Below are 13,942 nucleotides of genomic sequence, written 5' to 3' on the forward strand. Positions count from 1 at the left end.
ATTATGTCTGGATGGAGAACCCGCAAACCCCAAAGTAGTCCGGGCTGATTTCTGTTGAAGAAATGTGGGCTGGCACTGACATACACAACATCGATGCCAAGTATTCTCACGATCAGCCTCTGTGCTACACAGCATTCTTTAGCAGGAAGGCGACTGTGGGCTTCGTAAGAACGCTGGCATTAATGCAAAGGATATTTATCGTACAGTGGTACCTTGGTTCTCAAACGCCTTGGTACTCAAACAACTTGGAACCCAAACACTGCAAACCCAGAAGTGTTCCAGTTTGTGAACTTTTTTCAGAAGCCGCACATGCTCCTTTTTGAGAGTTAGGCTGACGATTTGAGTGTTACGCTGAGGTCTGTTTGATTTTGCTATTTATTTTGCGGTTTTGCGGCTTTCTTGTTTTGTTTTTGTGACTGTGTGTAACCCAGTTCAGTTCCTGATTGATTGTGTGACTGCAGTAGAGTGTTTATTGCTTTCATTTTATGAATCAGTGTTCTCGTTAGATAGCAAAAATCATGTTAAATTGCTGTTTTAGGGGTTGTTTTTAAAATAAGGTTAACCGGGGACAGTCCCCAGTTTTACCAATCAGTCCCCTGGCAAAATCCATTGAAGTTGAAAAGTGTCCCCAGATTTTCATTGAAAAAAATCTGGTAACCATATTTTAAAAGTCTGAAATGGATTAATCCTTTTTGCGTTACTTTCTATGGGAAAGCGCACCTTGGTTTTGGAACGCTTTGGTTTTGGAATGGACTTCTGGAATGGACTAAGTTTGAGAACCAAGGTACCAGGAAGAAGGCTGCCTGTGCACAGACTTTTAGCGCCACTGTACAGATAAACTTGACCCACAGGAGTGATCCAGGTTATTGGGAATCTTTATGAAGAATGCTGTGCAACCCGGAAGCTCACATCCCCTCATTGCTGTGTTTCCTCCTGTTAAAAAGAGGTCCTTCTGACATTTCCGTGGTGGGATTGGGGGTATTCCCGTTAATTCAGAGATGGGGAACCTACAGCCCTCCAGATGTTTGCTGGACTCAACAACTCCCATTAGCCCCACAACATTTGACCACGCTGGAAGGAGCTGATGGGAATTGCAGTCCATTGCATCTGCAAGGCCCCCCAAGGTAATAATAAAAAATTATTATTTCTACCCTGCCCATCTGGCTGGGTCTCCCCAGCCACTCTGAGTGGCTTCCAACAGAAGGTTAAAAATACATTAAAACGTCAGTCTTTAAAAACTTGCCTAAACAGGACTGCCTTCAGATGTCTTCTAAAATTCAAATAGTTGTTTATTTCCTTGACATCTGATGGGAGGGCGTTCCACAGGGTGGATGCCACTACCGAGAAGGCCCTCTGTTTGGTTCCCTGTAACGTGGCTTCTCGCAGCGAGGGAACTGGCAGAAGGCCCTCAGAGCTGGACCTCAGTGTCCAGGCAGAACGATGGAGGTGGAGACGCTCCTTCAGGTCTACTGGACCGAGGTCGTTTAGGGCTTTAAAGGTCAGCACCAACACTTTGAATTGTGCTTGGAAACGTCCTGGGAGCCAGTGTAGGTCTTTCAATACCTGTGTTATATGGTCTTGGCGGCCGCTCCCAGTCACCAGTCTAGCTGCCGCATTCTGGATTAGTTGTAGTTTCTGGGTCACCTTCAAAGGTAGCCCCACATAGAGCGCATTGCAGTAGTCCAGATGTTTGCTGGACTCTGCAACTCCTATCAGCTCCACAACATTTGACCACGCTGGAAGGAGCTGATGGGAATTGCAGTCCATTGCATCTGCAAGGCCCCCGACGTGGCTTTAATTCAACTGGTTTTGGGAAGAAAGCGCGAGGCCACGTGGCCACAGTCGACACACTGCAAGGAGCTGTGTTTTTAAAATTAACATCTACCGCTTTATTCGTTTTAAAAGAGTATACAATAGGAAACCGCTTGAAAATGAAACTGGCTTGTGTCTAAAACAAGGGCACCTAGAAAGGGCAGTGTTACTACCTTGCATTAGGAGTTTAGGCTGTGGTCTCCTTGTCCACAAGTCTTGCACACACGCACACACACACGACCCAATCCCATAGCCTGCCCTGGGTATAAATAATGCCGAATTAAGCAAATAGATGCAGAGAAGCTTTTCCCCCTTGCTCCGTTTGCATGCGGTGCTGCAGAAGCAGAAGGTAAAAAGTTGAAGGAGGCTTTGAGGACAGAGGTAGGACAACGGGACTTGGAAGTCAGGCGAGAGGAACAGGTCACCATGCAAGACCGGCCGGCAGCTCCTCCTCGCCGTGGATTTTGAACCTCGTGCAGAGACGACACACACATCTTCGGATCGTGTCTCGCCAGGAATGAGGACTAGCCACCTGCTTATTTTCTAAAATAATTAAGCTGCAATCCTAAAAGGGGGAAAAACAAACCAAAAGAATCTTGCCTGCTTCTGCGCGGAATTTCCCCCAAAGTCACGACAAGACAGGCCTGCTTCTAATTATTTTAAAAATCTATCATGCTGTGTCAGTTGTGGATGAGAGTCCTTTTTCTCGCTCCCTCGCTCTCTGTCCACAGGCACATCCCTGCCCCAAATTCTGCCGTTCACATAAACTGTCCGTCTGCAAAGAAGCAGCAAAGGTCCGGATTTTTTATTTTATTTTTAGAGCTCAGGCTGGCTTTTGTTGGCTGCAGGGCCTCTGCAGTCCCTCGACTCTCGTAGTTAATCTGCGGAACTCCCTCCCTCAGGGGACGGCGACAGTCGCCAACCTAAATGGCTTTAAAAGGGGATTAGACAAATTCTTGGAGGAGGAGGAGGAGGAGGAGGAGGAGGAGGAGGAGGAGGAGGAGAGAGCGAGGATGGTTCTGCTGTCCCACCACTGCTGAAGCCTCTCTCCCCAAGCATTTAGTGGCCATCGCTGCCGGAAACAGTAGGAGGGCGTCTTATGGACAGCGGAACCTCCATGCCCAGGGGCAGTCTACCTCTGCATAACCAGATACAGTGGTACCTCGGGTTAAGTACTTAATTCGTTCCGGAGGTCCGCACTTAACCTGAAACTGTTCTTAACCTGAAGCACCACTTTAGCTAATGGGGCCTCCTCCTGCTGCTGCTGCTGCCCCGCTGGAGCACGATTTCTGTTCTCATCCTAAAGCAAAGTTCTTAAGCCAAGGTACTATTTCTGGGTTAGCGGAGTCTGTAACCTGAAGCGTCTGTAACCCGAGGTACCACTGTAATGGGGGACAACAGTTGGAGGGAGTTGCTGCCCTCTGGACCTGCTTGCTCTGGTCAGCCGCTGTGAGAACCGGATGCTGCGCTAGACGGGCCGTTGGCCTGATCCAGTAGGCTTCTCTTATCTTCTAACCTTCCCAAGTCTTCCGCTCTCGATCTCAGTCTGCTTGCTGCCCCTGCTGGAGACACCGAGCAAAGGAAGCCCCCCAATTCGAACTCAGCCCACAGGACCAGAGCCGAGAGCCGCCCCCTCCCCAGATCCATTTGAGTGGAGATATCGGGGACTGAGGCTGCAAATCCTGCGCCCCACCTGGGGACCCCTGCTCCCTTTTAAGCCACGTGCCCCCTTCTCCGTCAGAAAGAAGAGCGTGTCGCCAAACACGTCCTCAGCAGCCTCTCCAGGACAGCAGGAAAACACTCCCAGGAGGCCAGACCCATGGCGACTCTCTTTCCAGAAAAGAAAGTCTGGGGTCCTTCCTGCCTTGTTTGATTTCTCAGGACGGGGCAAAGTTTGCCAAAGCAAAATTCCGAAGTTAAGGCAGGGTGGGGGCAGCGAGAGGAGAGGACATCTTTCTGGTGGGAAATCTGCAGACTCACCAAGGGACGGAAGGGCACCCCAGCCTTTGCCCAGTTCACGCGGACGCAGGAAAACGTGGTTGTGTCGTAGATCTGGAGTGTTGGGACACCCCGGAGGTCATCCAGCCCAACCCCGCTGCGATGCAGGAACTGCACCAAATAGAAACATGGGTGCACCGTAGAACCGTAGTGTTGGAAGGGGCACCCCGGAGGTCATCCATCCCAACCCCGCTGCAATGCAGGAACGATTCCCCGGCAGGCAGGGAGGGCGGAGGGCCAAGAGGCAGCGGCCAGCCCAGCTATGGAGGAGCAGGCCCCAGAGGCCTAGTTTGGCGGAGGCGGTGGGGGCGGCTGGATCTGCCTCACCACATACCCCTGTCGGAGGCTGACGCCCGTCTCTCCCGGGGCGGCCACGTTCCTGTGGCTCCTCTGGTGGGCGCGCATGTTGGAGCCCTGGCTGAAGACCCTGGGGCAGAGCGGGCAGGCATAGGGCTTCTCCCCCGTGTGCAGGCGCTCGTGAGACACCAGGTTGGACTTCTGGGAGAAGCGCTTGGGGCAGCGGCTGCAGGCGTAGGGCTTCTCGCCCGTGTGGATGCGGATGTGCGCCACCAGGTAGGGCTTGCAGCGGAACTGCTTGGCGCAGACGGGGCACACAAAGGGGCGCTCGGCCATTGCTGCGGGAGGGGGCGGCAGCACGCCGGGCAGCGGCGGCAGAGGGGTGTCGCCCTGCGCGCAGGCCAGGCGGGCATCGGTTGGCACCGGCGGCACCGGCGGCAGCGGCAGGGGCCGGCGGAAGGCGTCCAGCCCGAGGGCGTCTGCCGCGGTGCGCGGGTTCTGGAAGGCGTCTCCCTCGAAGGCGTCCAGCGGGTGGCTGGGCGGCAGGGGCTCCCTGGTGTGGATCTTCTGGTGGGAGATGAGGTTGGGCTTGTGGCGGAAGCTCTTGCCGCACTGGGCGCACACGTAGGGCTTTTCGCCGGTGTGGATGTGCTGGTGCGACGCCAGGTAGGCCTTGCTGCCGAAGGACTTGCCGCACTCCTGGCACTGGTAGCGGCGCTCGCCCGTGTGCACCTGCCGGTGCGCCAGCAGGTTAGGCTTGTGGCGGAAGCTCTTGCCGCACTGGGCACAGGCGTAAGGGCGGTCGCCCGACAGCTGCGCCAGGGCTCCCGCTTTGGGCACGGAGCCGGCGATGCCCTCGGCCGCCATGTGCGCCATCTGGTGTGTCACCAGCTCCTCCCAGCCGTGGAAGCTCCAGCCACACTGGTCGCAGATGAACTCCCCGTTGCTGGGCAGGCCGGGCGCCTGGTGGCCGGGCAAGGGCTGGGGACCGTAGCCCAGCGACCAGGGGTTGAAGCCATGCGTCAGAGGAGACTGCTGGTGCAGAGCCATCTCCGGCCAGAAGGGCAGGGTGCCCTCGCCCTGGCTGCAGGGGAAAGGGCTGGGGCTGGCACCCGGCTGGCCTTCCTGGGGCACGGCAAGCTCCGGCGCCTGGGGGGCCCTTCCCGCGCTCTGGGGGCCCGGCCGGGGCCACTTGCGGACGTGCAGGCGCCGGTGGGCGGTCAGCGCCAGGCGGCCCAGGAAACGGCGCTGGCACTTGGGGCACTTGAAAGGCTTCTCCCGCTTGGGGGTCTTTGACCGGTCTGCAGGGGCCCGGCCGGCCCCCGAGGGCTCCCGCGTGGCCTGCGACGCCCCTCTCTTGGGGCCCTTCTTGGCAGCCCGAGGGCGGGGGGTCTTTGCCGAGTCTGGACCGGGTCCCTCAGAGGCCACTGGGGTGTCCGGCCCCTTTTGGGGCTGCGTCTCGATCACGTCAGCTGCAGGAAGGAAACAGGAGAGAGGGGAAATGTGGCCATTAATCTGGACACCTCCAAAGGGGACACTTACACCGTTCCATCGCCTAGTCTTCTCTAAAAGCAGAAGGCAGACCCTCCAAGTGCCCCTGTTTTCCAGGGACATTCCTGAGTTTCTCATTTGATCACGGAATGTCCCGCTTTGTCTTAAAAGGTAAAGGTAAAGGGACCCCTGACCATTACGTCCAGTCGTGGCCGACTCTGGGGTTGCGGCGCTCATCTCGCTTATTGGCCGAGGGAGCCGGCGTACAGCTTCCGGGTCATGTGGCCAGCATGACTAAGCCGCTTCTGGCGAACCAGAGCACACACGGAAATGCCATTTACCTTCCCATCGGAGCGCTACATGCACTTTGACGTGCTTTCGAACTGCTAGGTTGGCAGGAGCAGGGACCGAGCAGCGGGAGCTCAGCCCACCGCAGGGATTCGAACTGCTGACCTTCTGATCTGCAAGTCCTAGGCTCTGTGGTTTATGACTTATTAAATCCATCCAAAACTATAATTCAGAAACAATGGGAATGCTTAAATGAATATTTATACAAGCAGGGCTCAAGGTTGTGCTTAGACTAACCTTGTGAAAAATATAGAGAACATAAAGATTTGACTGATTATGAAAGAACCCAAGGAAGGGAAATGATTCAAGAACAGATGCAAAGGCAAGCAAGATAACTAGGAGACGTGTGGTGAACGCGGTGGAAGTCTTTTATCATATTTTAACTAGGATGTATAAATTGTAACGTTTGAAGCATGAATTTGGTAATATTATTTGTTATGAAAAGGTTTTTTTCTTTTTCTTTGTCTTTTGTCTTTTTTTTAGTTTGCATTTTGGAAAACATGTATATAAATGTGTTTACAGTGTTATGTATTGTTCTTTGTTTCTCTTTCTCTTTCTTTTTTCTTGTAAAATTCTATAATTATTTTTTTTAAAAAAAGAGGCTCTGCAGTTTAGACCACAGCACCGGACGTCCCTATTTTCATTGGAGAAATGTTGGAGGGTATGGAGTTATCCGACCCCCGAGCCAAGGAGATAAGGAAGTATACAGCTTTTAGAAGACATTTTAAGGCAGCCCTGTATAGGGGAGTTTTTAAATGTTTAATGCATTATTATGTTTTTATATGTGTTGGAAGCCGCCCAGAGTGGCTTGCGCAACCCAGGCAGATGGGTGGGGTACAAATAATGAAATTGTTGTTGTTGTTGAGTAGGACATCCCTACGTTGAGTAGGAATGTTGGAGGGGATGAGAAGGGGAGCTCTTTACGTGGATCAGGCCCAAGGGGATCCATGCCCTGGAAGCCACAGGGGGTTTGGCATGGGTGTGACTAGGATTTTTGTCATAATAATAATAATTAATAATAATAATAATTTATTATCTATACCCCACCCATCTGGCTTAGTTTCCCCAGCCACACTGGGTGGCTCCCGACAGAATGAAAAGCACATTAAAACATCAAACATTAAAAACTTCCCTAAACAGGGCTGCCTTCAGATGTCTTCCAAAAGTCAGATACAGTGGTACCTCGCAAGACGAATGCCTCGCAAGACGGAAAACTCGCAAGAAGAAAGAGTTTTCCGTTTCTCGAGGTGCTTCGCCAGACGAATTTCCCTATGGGCTTGCTTCGCAAGAAGAAAGCCCATAGGGAAATCTCCGGGGACCTCTTTTAAAATGCTGGCGGTCGGGAGCAAAGACTTTCGCCCACCGCCGGCCTTCAGAAGAGGTCCTGGACCTCTTCTGAAGGCTGGCGGGGGGCAAAAGTCTTTGCTCCCCCCCGCCTGCCTTCCCGGGACAGCGGAGACTTCTCCTCTGTCCCGGGCGATCTTAAAATGCTGGCGGGCGGCAGCGAAGCCCTCCTGTTCCCGGAGCTTGCGGGGCGGGAGGTGGGGAGAAGGGCTTTTCTTCCCACCGCCAGCCTTCAGAACAGTCTTCTGAAGGCTGGCGGTGGGAAGAGAAGCCCTTGTCCCCCCCCCCCAGCCTTCAGAGGAGGTTGGGGGAGAGACTGTCCCCGGACCTGGTCTGAAGGCGGTTTCCATAGGAACGCATTGATTGATTTTCAATGCATTCCTATGGGAAACCGTGCTTTGCAAGACAAAAAAACTCGCAAGAAGAAAAAACTCGCGGAACGAATTAATTTCATCTTGCGAGGTACCACTGTAGTTGTTTATTTCCTTGACATCTGATGGGAGGGCGGGCAGGCCCTCAGCCTGGTTAGGGGGACAGAACCTCAGTTTGCTATGATTTTTATTGATTTTTATTTATTGGGGGTGGCAGCTGCCCCTCCCTGCCCCCGGGCTACGCCCATGGGGAGCGGTGCAGCAGTAAAACTGCCAGCACATTTGCAAAGCTAAGCAGGCTCTGGCCTGGTTTCAAATTGGATGGGGAAGCATGTGCTGAGATTGCCGCTTTGCAGGACTAGAGAACCCTCAGTCTCTCTTCCAGATTGACAGTTCTATTATTCTATGGGGTGCTGAAGACAGATAAAGTAAAGTCCTCCTTCACACAGCGCAGCGTTAATCTGCGGAACTCACCGCCACAGGATGCAGGAATGGCCGCCAACCCTGATGGCTTTAAAAGCGGGTGAGACAAATTCATGGAGGACAATAAAGCCATTGATGGCTCTTAGCCAGGACGGCTCTGCTCTGCCTCCACATCTGGGGAGAGCGGCTCCTGGGTTCAAATCCTGCTGGTTCCCCCCGGGCATCTGGTTGTCCACTCTGAGAACAGGGGGCTGGACTAGGTGGGCCGTTGGCTCGATCCTGCAGGCGCCTCTTATGTTCTTAAACTCACAAACCGGACCTGAGCGGAACAGCAACACCCTCCCCACTTGTGAATCGCAGTCACCATTATTCAGGGAGCAATATTTGGCCCCTGGGGCTACCAGGAGACATCGATCGCCCTCTCCCCCATGAATTAACCCCACCCTCTTTTAAAACCACCCAAGGGGGTGCCGTCACTACGTCTTGTGGGGAGTGAATTTCAAATTTTAGCTAAGCACTGAGTGTAGAAAAAAAGTCCTTTCTTTTGGTCTGCCCTGAATCTTGCAGCATTCATCTTGCACTGCCTGTCCCAAGTGTTGCTACGACTGCAGAATAACTCTTCTCTGTCCCCTTTATTCATGCTGTGCATAAGTTTATACATCTCTCTCAGGTTCAGGGCCGGTGCTTTCTTTAGGGCAGGCACCCCCAAACTCGGCCCTCCAGATGTTTTGGGACTACAACTCCCATCACCCCTAGCTAACGGGACCAATGGTCAGGGATGATGGGAGTTGTGGTCCCAAAACAGCTGGACTGACTGGAAGAGTCCGCGACCAGAAGGAGGAGGAGTACCAGGAAGAATGGAAGAAATTTAAAGACTATTTAGCCAAATATGTCAAGATAACTTAATTGGAAAAGCTTGCAAATACTAGATAAGCTTAGGATTTAAGCATGTAAGGATAGGATTTAAGATGTTAGAAAGAATGAAAGAAAGAAGTTAAGTGATTAAGTTAATTTTTTGAGAAAATTGATTTTGGAAAACTGTTAAAATGATACATAATGAAATTCAACCAAGGGGATTTGAGGAAGTCATTTAATAATGTTACCAAGATTCTAACAGGATGTATGTATGTGTGTGTGTTTGTTTGTATGTTTTAATAATAAAACATTTTGAATTTTAATTAATAAAACGTTTTGAAAAAAACAAAACAAAACATCTGGAGGGCCGAGTTTTGCAATGCCTGCTTTAGCGCAACTGGGCAGCTGCAGAGGGGTGCAGTTTTATGCAGATTAACTTTCGTTATATCTTACAAATTCCCGATAATGCATATCAGGCACGTGCTCTACTCCCTGAGCTGCAATGGGGCAGCCTGCCGTGATTCCTTGCTAGACCCCTCCCTGCCCCACTCTTAAAATCATCCTTCTTAGAATTCTTAGTGCTGTAGAGTTGAAAGGGACCCCGAGGGCCATCTAGTCCAACCCCATGGAATGCAAAATTATTTTTGCCCGACATGGGGCTCAAACCCACGAGCCTGAGATTAGGAGTCTCATGCTCTTACCTGGGGAGTCGGCGTTTCCCGCAGAGGGTGGGGGGTCTGCAGCAGGGTGGGGCGCCTCTCCCCGCGCCAGCCGGGAGAGCAATTCAGGGATAGAGAGCAGGCATTCTGCAAAGGACAGAAGCAGAGGCGGGGGGTTAGTTGAGGGGGGTAGAAGAACATAAAAGAGCCCCCCCTCCACAATGGCCAAGCAGCACCTGAGGGCAGCAATGTTCCCCCATTATCTGGTTATTCCGAGGTAGACTGCTCCTGGGTATGGAGGTTCTGCTATCGTAATAAGACCTCCATTAGAAGACCCCTCCTGGATCAGGGCCTCCCAGAAACCCTCCAGCCAGATGGGAGCATAAGAGCAACTCTCCCCTGATGGGGTTTCCCACCAGCTGAAATTCGGAAGCATCTCTGTCTCCTGCTGTGAAGGCAGAGAGGAGCCATCCTGGCTGGTATAGAATAATAATTTATTATTTATACCCTGCCCATCTGGCTGAGTCTCCCCAGCCACTCTGGGCGGCTTCCAACTGAATATTAAAAACTATACAGCATTAAATATTAAAAACTTCCCTAAACAGGGCTGCCTTCAGATGTCTTTTAAAGATAAAATAGCTGCTTATTTCCTTCACATCTGAAGGGAGGGCGTTTCACAGGGCAGGCGCCACCACCGAGAAGGCCCTCTGCCTGGTTCCCTGTAACCTCATTTCTCGCAATGAGGGAACCACCAGACGGCCCTCGGAGCTGGACCTCAGCGTCCGGGCAGAACGATGGGGGTGGAGACGCTCCTTCAGGTATACTGGGCCGAGGCCATTTAGGGCTTTAAAGGTCAGCACCAACACTTTGAATTGTGCTCGGAAACGTACTGAGAGCCAATGTAGGTCTTTCAAGACCGGTGTTATATGGTCCCGGCCGCCACTCCATCGCCCGCTCCTCCTCTATGAATTTGCCTAATCCCCTTTTAAAGCCATCTAGCTTGGTGGCCATCCCTGTGGCAGGGAGTTCCATAGTTTAACTCTGTGCTGTGTGAAGAAGGGCATCGAAAACCTCTCCTGAATCTCCCAGCGTTCAGCTCCCTCGGATGCCCCCGAGTTCTGGCTTCAGGAGAGAGGAGGAAAAACTTCACCCCTCTTCTAACGCGTCTGCTCTTCCTCACCCTTTCCCTAAACTAGAAAGTCAGGCCCATTGGCCCATCTAGCACAGTATTGTCTGCACTGGCTTGCAGCAGCTCCTCTGGGCTTTCAGGCAAGGAGCCTTCCCAGCCCTAACTGGGGAAAGGATGGAAGCTGGGACCTTCTGAGCTGCAGCCCTTCCTATTGAAATGAGCAAGGTTCCAGTCCTCATGTCTCTGAATCCCCAACCTCTGCTTAAAAACCTCCAACGAAGGAGAACCTGCCGCCCCTCCCTGGGAGTCTGTTCCCCCGTCCAACAGCTCTTTCTGTCCGGACGTCAAAGAATTGGAAGGGACCCCAGGGGTCATCTAGTCCAGCCCCCTTTCAAAGCAGGAATTGCCACGTCTAAGGTCGGTAGTTTGCGCTGGCTGTGGGCAGGACTCCTGCATTGCATTTGGGGTTGGACTAGATATACGCTGAGGGTCCCTTCCAACTCCACAATTCTGTGATTCCTCGTGTTTACTCTCCTTTGGGGTCATTTGAACCATCTCTCTCTCTCTCTCTCTCTCTCTCTCTCTTTCTGGCCAGCTCCCCCCCCCCCCAAAAAAAACCCAGTATATATGTCGACTTTACCCAGTGAGGAGACCAGCTCGTAATTCTCTGCCATTACGTCTTGGTATAGCTCCTTCTGCCATTCTGCCAGCTGTGCCCACTCCTCGCGCGAGAAATAGACCACCACGTCCTCAAAGGCCACGGGCACCTGCAACGAGGAGAAGCCCCCTCTCTCAGCACCGCAGGATCCAGCCCTGTTTCGGGAAGACTGCCGCCACACCAAATCCCATACTGGAGGAAGGACCGCGTATTTCGGGGGCCGCAGAAGCCACCGATTGCGGCCCTTTCTCGCTCAATGCCAGCCTGCCTGCGAACCGGGTTTCCTAGCCCTGCCTGGGGACGGGGTCTGGGGCGTTCTGCATGCAGGGCAACTGTCCTGCCACAGAGCCACTTCTGCACGGAGAAAGGCCCTGGGAGCACCGCCTAAGCTCAGCACTGTCTCTCTCCACCTCTCTTTTTGGGGGGGCGTTTTGGGCAAGGGGGTGGGCATTTCCAGTCCTACCTGGCGATGCCATCGGGGAGGGAGCCTTCTGCATAGAAAGCGTAGCTCTGCCACAAAGCCCGGTCCCCGTCACCCCGGCAGGTGTGTGGCACGCAAGTGGCCCGCCGGGACCGCCTTGACCTTGTGGACAAACAAAAGGTGTCTGTGGTCGCTGCAGGGCGGGGGGCACACCTGTCACAGGGCCACTCCGAGGGGAGGGGGCTTCCAAAGCCTTTCCCAATATTTCTCTGCTTTTTCCCCAGCTGATTTTTCCCCCCTGGTGGTGGCCCTTTCTCAGACCATCAACAATAATATTCGAGCAGAACCTGCACTGGGCTTTGGGGAATTAACTCTGACCATTTGGGGGGGCTTAGTTTCTGATATTTTGGGGGAGAAATATGCCAGGAAGACCCTTCTGCCTCGTTTTCCCAGCTCCCTCCTCTGCCCTGGCCTGCCTGCAGGTTATGGCACCGTCAAGCACCCGATTCCTTCGAAGATGGTGGCGTGGGTCGGTGGGAGGGGGTGGTCTTTACCCAAAAGGGAAATGAAATCCGTGGTTTTGGGGTGCAGCCTCCTAGCCTGGAAGGGGGTCTCCGCTTCCGAACGGCCCCCTTGGGTCTCGTTTCATCCAAACGCCCCTCGCTGCTAACGCAGATCCATCCATCCCCCGTGAAGTTTGACGGGAAGACCGGGGTCCCGGGGGCTGCATTTGCGCCCCTCTCCGGAGCACCCTAAATCGGGGGCCGGGCAGCGCAGCTCGGGGGTCATTTTCAGCTCTGCTCCCGGTGCCAAAAACGCATTGAGACGGGTGTTTCCTCCGTAGGAAAAGCAGGAAGTCTGTGGGGTGGGGGTCCCCCCCATTGCGTGCCTTTTAAGAACCCCAAAGAGCTGCGGGTGGGGGGCTGGCAGCGGCTCAGGACGCACGGAGAGGGGCCCCCCTTTCCTTTCGCTGTAATTTGATATTCTCCCTGCAGGAGGAGGCGCATTCGGATCCTGCACCCCCCGCCACCCCCGAGCCCCTTTTGCAGGAGGGTCCTTGTTGTGAGGTTGGGGGGGGGAGAGATCAGGCCCCCCCCCCCCCGATGCTGAGGTCTCTCCAGGGCCTACCTGAGCCAGGCTCCCTCCGGCCATCCTCCAGAGCTTCCTTTGCAGCGGCCGGGGCGGGAGGGGGGCGCCTTCTCCCCCTTCCTCCCCCTCCAAAAGCCCCCCAGCTGTCAGGGAGGAGGGCGGGGCGGGGGGGGCGCGGAGAGGCCAGCTGCGGTGCGCGCCCCGGTCCGGCTCGCCTCCTTCCTCCGCCTCTGCCCTCCGCCTGTCAGGTTTGCCGGCTGCTCTTTTGTTAGCCTTTGAAGATTTACGCTCCGGCGCTGCACGCTGGGAAGTGTAGTTCCTCCGCCAGCAGGAGATGGCAGCCTCGCCTGCAACAGAAGGGGGGGGTGGCGAGGGGGGGGGGATCCCAGGGATGGGGAGCCAGCGCGGACTCCCCAGAGGCGCGCCTGGGCGCAAAGGGAACCTTCTTCGCTTCGTGCGCAAAGAAAACCTCCTCCGCCTCCGCTTCTTCGAATTGCTCAGCGCAGCCAGATGCAGAGAGAGAGAGATAAAACTTTATTCGCATTAGCCAATGGCCACAACAACAGTAAAACATCACAGTCTATGCAGAAAAGGAAATTGAAGAAGAAGAAGAAGAAGAAGAAGAAGAAGAAGAAGAAGAAGAAGAAGAAGAAGAAGAAGAAGAAGAAGAAGAAGAATTTATTATTTATACCCCACCCATCTGGCTGAGTTTCCCCAGCCACTCTGGGCGGCTCCCAATCAAGTCTTAAAAACAGTACAGCGTTAAATATTAAAAACTTCCCTGAACAGGGCTGCCTTCAGATGTCTTTTAAAGATAGGATAGCTGCTTATTCACATCTGAAGGGTTCCACAGGGTGGGCGCCACTACCAAGAAGGCCCTCTGTCTGGTAACTTGGCTTCTCGCAGTGAGGGAACCGCCAGAAGGTCCTCGGTGCTGGACCTCCGGGCAGAAGATGGGGGTGGAGACGCTCCTTCAGGTATACTGGACCGAGGCCGTTTAGGGCTTTCAAGGTCAGCACCAACACTTTGAATGGTGCTGGGAAACAT

At 53.6% G+C, this 13,942-nt stretch overlaps 1 protein-coding gene across 2 annotated transcripts; it reads right to left on the bottom strand.

Annotated features, from left to right (window-relative positions):
• Positions 1–1,861: 1,861 nt before the first annotated feature.
• REPIN1 (replication initiator 1) lies at positions 1,862–13,232 on the bottom strand. 2 transcript variants are annotated; one of them, XM_028750364.2, is made up of 5 exons: positions 12,935–13,232; positions 11,849–11,968; positions 11,368–11,494; positions 9,641–9,745; positions 1,862–5,579 (listed from the first exon to the last, which is right to left on the bottom strand). In XM_028750364.2, exons 3-5 carry the CDS (start codon positions 11,399–11,401, stop codon positions 4,096–4,098), a joined length of 1,623 nt encoding a protein of 540 aa, XP_028606197.2. In that variant the 5' UTR covers positions 11,402–11,494; positions 11,849–11,968; positions 12,935–13,232; the 3' UTR covers positions 1,862–4,095. The 2 variants fall into 2 exon arrangements, with proteins under 2 accessions (XP_028606197.2, XP_028606196.2); XM_028750363.2 differs by lacking the exon at positions 11,849–11,968.
• Between the last annotated feature and the right edge of the window lie 710 nt (positions 13,233–13,942).

This window comes from Podarcis muralis, chromosome 12 (genome assembly GCF_964188315.1).
Source record: "Podarcis muralis chromosome 12, rPodMur119.hap1.1, whole genome shotgun sequence".
Classification (NCBI taxonomy): Eukaryota; Metazoa; Chordata; class Lepidosauria; order Squamata; family Lacertidae; genus Podarcis; species Podarcis muralis.

What these genes read in the sequence shown, in the direction of transcription:
- REPIN1 (XM_028750363.2), bottom strand. Translation starts at nt 12,958, where the DNA reads ATGGCCGGAGGGAGCCTGGCTCAG. An exon ending in CCGGAGGGAGCCTGGCTCAG is followed by an intron (nt 11,495 to 12,934) that starts GTAGGCCCTGGA and finishes TCCTCGTTGCAG; the next exon opens with GTGCCCGTGGCCTTTGAGGA. An exon ending in CGAGCTGGTCTCCTCACTGG is followed by an intron (nt 9,746 to 11,367) that starts GTAAAGTCGACA and finishes TGTCCTTTGCAG; the next exon opens with AATGCCTGCTCTCTATCCCT.